The sequence below is a fragment of the Limulus polyphemus genome, unplaced genomic scaffold, assembly GCF_000517525.1.
Source record: "Limulus polyphemus unplaced genomic scaffold, Limulus_polyphemus-2.1.2 Scaffold1928, whole genome shotgun sequence".
Taxonomy (NCBI): domain Eukaryota; kingdom Metazoa; phylum Arthropoda; class Merostomata; order Xiphosura; family Limulidae; genus Limulus; species Limulus polyphemus.
In genome coordinates, this window is record NW_013667538.1 from 138,414 (window position 1) to 146,935 (window position 8,522).

The 8,522-nt window shown below is 35.6% G+C and overlaps 1 protein-coding gene across 2 annotated transcripts in view; it reads right to left on the reverse strand.

Moving 5' to 3' along the window:
• The window catches only part of LOC106465386 (chorion peroxidase-like), a 64,135-nt gene that overhangs the window by 42,765 nt on the left and 12,848 nt on the right, over positions 1–8,522 (reverse strand). For both annotated transcript variants that reach the window (XM_022393284.1, XM_013925610.2), the window contains exons 5-7: positions 7,927–8,070; positions 5,568–5,694; positions 3,939–4,147 (exon numbers count right to left, since the gene is read on the reverse strand). In XM_022393284.1, coding sequence (XP_022248992.1) covers positions 3,939–4,147; positions 5,568–5,694; positions 7,927–8,070 — 480 coding nt within the window. The remainder of the gene's footprint in view (positions 1–3,938; positions 4,148–5,567; positions 5,695–7,926; positions 8,071–8,522) is intronic.

An 8,522-nucleotide genomic window follows, 5' to 3' on the forward strand; every position in this document is an offset into this window, starting at 1 on the left:
CGTGTATAGTCCTGGTATTGCATTTACTTCTTAGTTTGGCGTGTATAGTTCTAGTATTGCATTTACTTCTTAGTTTGGCGTGTATAGTTCTAGTATTGCATTTACTTCTTAGTTTGGCGTGTATAGTTCTAGTATTGCATTTACTTCTTAGTTTGGCGTGTATAGTTCTAGTATTGCATTTACTTCTTAGTTTGGTGTGTATAGTCCTACCCATTGTAAACAGTTCCATATATCGCAATATATTCACTTTTATTATAAACCATCCAAATGATATATAACTTAAAGTCTAGCAGTAGAGGGACATGTTGCTATACTTACAGTAGATATTAGTGCGGAAACGAACTTGGGCATGGTTTCGTCATGTATGATACAGCGATCTAAAGTACGTAATAATTCGTTCTTGTCGAGATTATTGTAAAAATATTTGGTCTAACTATCTAAGTGTCATATGTTGGCTATAAACTGGAGTACTTATGTAGGAAGACTGAACTTTTGATTTTTGGAACTGCTTAATTTTGTATTACATGTGTAAATGAAATGTTTACCCATGCTGAAGAGGCATATTCAGCTATTAGTCTATGTATCATTTGTAGATTTTTTTTATCATGATGTTCTGTGGTGTTGTTCCCCAGTTATATATCAACAGACATCTAACTTAGTTCGATCGTCACCAAAGTTTGGTACCGATTTGCTTAATATGAGGTTGCCAGGTTAATTTTGAGTCATGAATACCTAAAAATTTTGCTGATGTGGCAGTTGTAGAGTAGGGCTCAATGTAAATACATCTCTGGTTGGTGTATTCGTGGTTTGGTTGAAGTTGAGTATAGAACTACCCGTGTTTTCGGAACATTTATTTATATTTCGTTTCTGTGCTTTTGAAAATATTCAGTTATTTATAGCAACTATAAAAGGACTGTCGGGAAATTTTCAGATTGCCACATGGTCTGCGAATTGAAAGTCAAAACAAAAGTTGGGGTCTTTTTTTTTTTTTACGTACATGATGAGTAATATGGGGGCGAGCTACTCCTCCCTCAGGGGCATCTGCCTCTGGAGTAAATTACTCCGAGTAGGTGCCCTCCACATTTATTCTACTTTTACTAAATAAATAACCAGCGAACAATATAGTACTCTTAGTTGGCGGCGTTCCTCAATCATGTTTATGATGTGTGTATGCGATTACTTAGTATTGTGGTATGGGTGCTGCTTGTGTTTTGCTATTGTTAGTTCTACTGACTTGAAGATGCACTCTGTAGTTGTTTGACGGTTTCGCGGCGCTTGTTATAACAGAGTTTGATACATGTAATATGTTATTCAATGTGGATGCATATTCCAACCAGGTTGCTTTATTTGAATTAAATTTTGGTTGATAGATAGGTGCACTACGGTGGGGGGGGGGAGATCAAAACGTACCAGATAAGCAAGTGGGCGCTGCAGATATAGCCTACTTGAAAGTTTGTACATTTTTGACCTAGTTATGACTTGCGTTTCTTATAACGAACGCTTTTCCATGGGAGGATGGGGGCGGTCCAGAAATGTACATGTTAATTCGACTTGTTGCGAAGGCGGCCTCGGGCAATATTTAGATAAGGCTGTTGAAATCAGCCACATCAGTAGCTCGAACTGGGACACACACATATTATGCGGGTAAGTGTTTTATTACCATGATCTTGACCTTTGGCTTGAAAGCTCTTAATTTCTACTGAAGCTGTAGTTCTATATAGAAACCAGGAACTCCTTTAATGACCAGTATTATTAGGTGTTGTGTATTGCATTTTTATTCTGAACCTCAATGTTTTAGTTTTCTGATGTTACCAATGTAAATCCATCAATACTCATGTCGTTTTGTGTGAAAATGCAAGGTTGTGAGCGACTGCAAGTTAATAAGATCTTTATCGGTTAAACAGGAGTTATTATCTTTTCATTTCATAGGTATTTTTAATCAGTAGCTACACCCGATCGTTAATAGTTTTTACCCTAATAGCGACTTTGAAGATCTTTATTTTCTGACGAGTTGTTTGACGTAACAGAGTTCTTAGTGATCTCCTTTCTGATGTTATGCATTTCTTTCTTACCCACCACATACAGTGACTATACCGGACTTTTAAAACTATTAATATTTGACGATTTTTTTAAAATGTATGCCACTTGCGCCAGACTTATTTTTAGAAGACGTACTCTATGCGTTCGATGGTGTAGATACTGCAGTGTTTCGACGGCGCGTGGTTTGTAGCATTTATGCGCATGCACAATACAAGTATTTTTCTCTTTTATGGATGTAAGAGTTGGATCTATATGAATATAATAGTACTGTCTGTTGTACGTGCATGCAACTACTTTGCAGGGTGCGGATGGATTTTCAAACTTGGTATGGTGGTTCATTGGGTCCATGCGGGGGTACATATTTGGTCGTCAAGAAATTAATGTAGCATTTTGGAACACTTTCATTAACCCTCCCCCCCAAAACAACGTACATAACGTATAACAGTTAAACGAACCACCTAAACGTAACGTTAGTGTAGCCTATATAATGTGTAAAGTTTAGTATACTCTAATCCCTTATAATGATGGCACACGAAGAGACACGCATTCGGCAAGTAATGCTGTTTGAATATAAGAAGGGAAACAACGCCTCTGTAGCCACAAAAAATATCAATGAAGTTTATGGAAATATTTTGAACGTTCATAAGTGTCAACGATGGCTCAGCAAATTTCGTTCACGCGACTGTAGCCTTAAGAACTGTGATGGTAGGGGCCGACATGTTGAAATTGATAATCTGAAGACGCTTATTGAGTCTAACCCAAGACAACATACTCGTGAAATGGCGCTGAAATTGCTTCTCTCTCATGAACCAATACGTAAACATCTAAGGAATATGGGAAACTATAAAAAAGGTGTTTGGGTGCCTCATGAACTCTCTGATGATCATCATGCGTAATGCGCATAAACTATTTTTGGACAGAATTGTCACTGGTGATGAAAAATGGATTCTCTATGCGAATATTAATCGCCAAAAACAATGGCTCTGTCCTAGACAAAACCACTTCCGACCACAAAACCTGGAATCAATCCGCAGAAAGTGATGCTTTGCATTTGGTGGGACATTAAAGGAGTAGTTCATTTCGAACTTCTCAATCCACAGTGAACTGTCAATGCAGAGATCTAGTCAGCAACAGGAACATTTAAATCAAGCCCTTCATCAGAAATGTCCTTCACTCATCAATCGGAAACGTGTTCTCCACGACAATGTACGTCCACGTGTAGCACGTTTGACGCAACACAAGATTATGGAGTTGGTTTGGAAAGTTCTCCATCACCCACCATATTCTCCAGATATGGCACCATCAAATTACCATCTTTTTCGTTCGCTGCAACACCATCTTAATGGGAAAACGTATGCACGTATGGAAGGTGTTAAAGAGGACATGTTTTTTGCTTCAAAGCCAAGTAATTTTTTTTTTTAAATCAGGGCATGAACAACCTGATTGTAAGATGAAAAAGTATCATCGATAAGAATGGAGACTATTTGATTTAATAAATATTTTGATATACAAGTTGTTCGGGTTTTCTCATCTAAGAAAAAAAAAAATCGACATTAATTTCTTGACGACCTAATACAAAATATCAGTCTTCCGGTTGTTATGAGCGTTTTTGCATGTTTTTTTTTTAAATCACAATTTCGATCCCCGGTGATAGATCTTCAAATATGGTATGAAGGTTTGTTGGGTCCATGCAGAGATAAATACAAACTTGTGGTTACACATAGTGATTTGTATTTTTTAAGGTTTTTTTTTTTTACGAATACATATAAGGGAAGCAACTTTATATCGCAAGATAACCTTTCATTAATCATGGATTTACATAACTTCCGCCTAGGGGATGGGCATTCCAGCTGGTATGTCAATACTTCTCACTTGAGAAGCTAATTTAGCTTACTTACCATCAGCGTATTGTGGTCGCAACAGACGGACGAAGGCAGTAAAAGACTTGCCCCAGGTGGGGTTCTGCAGGTTATTGCAGCTACCGTCTATAGAGCGGTATTTTGTGGATGGACAAGGAGGTATAACTGGACAAACTGAGTTTACCACAGTGTTCTGCAAACTGAAGCTTGATAGTCCGTCTTTTCCTTGAGTAGCATCCAGTTGAAATCTAAGTAAATATATATAAAAAAAATTAAACTACATGGCACAGGACGTAATAATACGCGAGAAAACGTGTTCGGTTTAGCCCAGAAATAACAAGAAAATATGGCGTTGGCTACAAGAGGACAAATGAGAATTCTTAAATACAGTTTTCAATGGTCAAAAACACGATAACTGTGTTATTCTAACAATACTACCTTACAGAATTAAAACACTATATTGGTATCTTAAAAAAAGTTCGCACAGGAAAGAAGATATTTACAGACATTAAAAAACAATGCTAGAAAGAGAATAAATAAGCCTTAATTATATAGATGTAGGGCGACATAGCAAAGTAGTGTACAACTCAGGATTTTATCACCCAAATCTTACCTGCGATTAAAGAATAATAATTGAAAAACAATTTTATTACCTGAATGCTGCGTGGTAAGACTGCTTTTGAAATATTTATTTTAAGTGTCCAGCATAGGAATGGTCAAAAAGATCGTATTTGTAAAAAACAAAATAGTTATTATTAACAGACACTTAACTTGTTTTTTTGTTCTTGTTTTCTTTTACACCAATAGTTGTTTATACCCTACAATTAGGTGTCAAATTTGGTCTGAATATAATCCACAAGTGCAAAGTTAAACAAATGGCTTAATTTTGACCCAAATTTTTGCGCACGTCCACGCAAACTATCGGCCTGAAATTTTCAACCAGTTTCTTCTAAAATACAAAGTGAATCGCTTTTAGTTTCTTGTCATTCGGATTAAAGATAGCCGTTTTAGAGGAGAAACTACCTCCATATATTTTAAAGAATCTGTTTGGTTCTGTAAAGTATAGGTCTGTTACGAGTGTTGCGTTCCTAAAGCTAATGTTAGTTACTATCGAGTGTCACTTCACTTACTGTGGTTTGTTAAAAAGTCTGTATTGAGAAAGAGTCATGATATTTAATCAAAACACACGTCAGGTGTGAGAAAAAGGTGCGGAAGTGTATAAAAAAAAAAAAAGAATTGAGCATGCGACTGGTAGCTACACTTATGCCATTGATAATTTTACATTCATTCATTCGTTAACTAGGCTGCATTTTTTGTTATATGGAATTTAAAAAATGATATCCCTACTTTAGCAAATCACTGTAGTCATTGGGACCCCAGACGGAAGAGATCTGTGAAAGAATTTGAGAGATAAGGTTTGTAATTTTTTCTATATATTAGTCTGGAAAGTCACTTATTTACTTAGATAAAAATCCGTCAATAGTGAAATTTTGATTTAGGTGGCTTCATCAGTACAGTTTTACACAGCCTATACTGGAAAGTAGCCACTTTTAATATTCACATTTTAAAAGGTAGTTCAAAACGAGAGATTTTTTTATGGCCGCCATTTTGTTTCATAACGATGCCGCCTATTAAGTGTTACCGTATTGAATGATAAATTGTTTTTACTTTTTAGCCAACTCTTGAGACGCTCTCAGACCAACGAATCCATCTCGTCCTAGCTTCTGGGTAATGTCCTTAGTTCCAAAAAACGCCTGATGCATAAACGTTGAAGTTCCTCTCTCTGTAACCAAGCCTATATAGAACAAAAAATGGGGTTTCTTACTTCATTCCATTAATAATGAAAGAACTATATATCACAAATCAGTGATTTTCAAATACAATTTCCAGGTGTTTTTTTTTTCAGCAATATTATTCTTTAAACTGAATATTGTTAGAATAGGTTATTAATAATGTACTTAATACTTTTCCGTGGGTTTTTAGAGCCTTAGTTCAGGTGATTCACAACAAAAGAACGAATGAATTTTTGTAAAGAACAAATCTACCCCGCGAATTATAATTCAGACATTTTCAAATATTGCTTTTATATAAATAGTTAGTTGGAGTCTTTTATACGAGTATCAATAATAAAAATTTACTAAACTACGTACATTACACACACATGACGTTTCCTAAATATTCAAAGTGTTTAAACAAATAAAGAGCTACAGTACATAAGTGATTGAGTCTAACAGAAAGTGAAGTAGTGAGATATTTCATAGTTTGTTAGTCACTCAATTCAGTACCGTTATTATTGAGTTTGTTAGTCACTCAATTCAGTGCTGTTAGTACCAAGTTTGTTTCTACGCAAACAGAAAAATAGGGGAAAATCAGCAAGCAAGTTAAAGTCGCCGGCGCAAGCTTACTGAAGGAATTAAACAATTAAAAACTTAATCAACGACTCCTATCCTTAAGTGCATGACGCTTAGCTATGTAACCAACTGCAAAGGACCATAATGCCTTTTTTTTTCAGCCTTATGTCTGTAGCTTCAAGTTGTTGAATTAGTAACTACTATGAACATCAATTAACGTGTATAACTTGTAATAGAATGAAATAAAACTAAATTGAACTGAACTGCATTTTTTTTAAAAACTAAATAATCCGAAGAAACATGCCAACAATAGAAACCGCCAAAACAATACGTTGTGTAGGGGCCAAGGGGGTGGGGGAAAGAGTTAAAAGGGCGATTCTAATGCTATGAAATTTACATTTAGTTCTTTTGAGCACTTAACAACACAGGATATATAATAGTGTTACGTATCTGGTTGTTTGATAATTTCCCGTAAAAATTCTTTCCGAGAAACTTCAGCGATACAAGCCCTTTCTTAATTAAATCTAGTTTATTATTTCTCGTTACAAACTTTGTAATACACTTAATTTCCACAGTCACTTTAAATCTAACTACTTTTATAAACACACGCTATAATTCACAGCGATTCACACACTTTACTTACGGCGTCTACTGCTCGCTTGACTCGATTATCTCAATTATTTCTCTTTAATCTATCTCCGGCTTATACACTAAAGAAAGATGACCGTCTAGCAAACGCTAGAACATTCGTGAGGTTGCCGGCTAAGTCACCATCCTTCTAGAAACTCCAGCGCGCACGACTTCCGCTGTCGTAACAATAGTATAAGCTATTATACGTGACAGTATACATTGCATGTGGTGACGTTATACCATCATTAATGGTATGAAGCTTTGTTTTGAGAAACATATCGAGTACAGTACTATCAGGCTTAAAATATATCATCTTTTTAGTCTTAAGCAGCAATATAAAATAGATTTACATACATCATGGAAACATGAGCATTGAGAAAGTTCCCCGATCTTCTATTCGATACTTTGGCCGCTATAGAATGTATAGTTTAAACAGACACTTAAGACAGTTGGCACTTTACCGACATAGTTATGATGTTATTCAAATAATAATAGAAAATACATCATTTATTTCTCTAAAGCATCCGAACTTTCATCGGTATACATTGATTTGAGTGTGCTGTTGTAAACTATTTCGCTATACTATGAACAAGTTTTCAAAAGGGTCGTAATTGGTAGTCAACATCTTCAAGTCATAGTTTAAAAATTTGTTATTCATCCTGTATGTCTTCTGCAAAAGACTCGGGACCAACAAAGAGTCATTATCCTATAAGGGTTTATCCTACATTAATACATGTAATGTGTTTGTCCTCGAACCCCTCCCTCAAACCAAACTTCCGTTGAAATAATGGGGTTATTTTCGGGTAGGAACTGGAGATGTTGGAGGAGCTTGATCGGTACGATGAGGCCGCTGTGAATTGTGAGAGGGGCTCTTTAATCCCAGTAGTGGAGTGTATACAGTTAGTCCTATACACAAACACTATTATATATATACATATATGTATGTGTGTGTGTGTCACCAAAACAAACGACACTATTCTTCTCAGATTAACCTGAAGAGCATGCGCAACTCTCTTCTTTAAGCTTAGTGTTACTGATAACAGTACCTAATCGTTTAAGCTCTTCTTCTAAAGTTTGAAGCTCTGTCAGGGCAGTTTGTCCAGCTCGACCAGCGATATTCAAGTCGTTATTGGTGATATCCGGCATGTTAACACGAATAGGTCGTTCCAGAGTCGGGATCCCGAATGGAACTATGAAAACAAAATACTAATTAATTCATACCTAATGTTAATGAATTTATTCCTATCGAAGTACCTCGAAATATTAATGTAATAAAACATCCGAAATATGTTTAATTGATTTACTGATAAGACTATGTCAAAATCTTAAAACACTTGGGTTTTGTATTTATCATCACAGAGCGATTTTGTAAGTAACGTTAAAGTTACCATCCGTTATATTCACCATAGAAATAAAACATGTTACCATCCGTTATATTCACCATAGAAATAAAACATGTTACCATCCGTTATATTCACCATAGAAATAAAACATGTTACCATCCGTTATATTCACCATAGAAATAAAACATGTTACCATCCGTTATATTCACCATAGAAATAAAACATGTTACCATCCGTTATATTCACCATAGAAATAAAACATGTTACCATCCGTTATATTCACCATAGAAATAAAACAT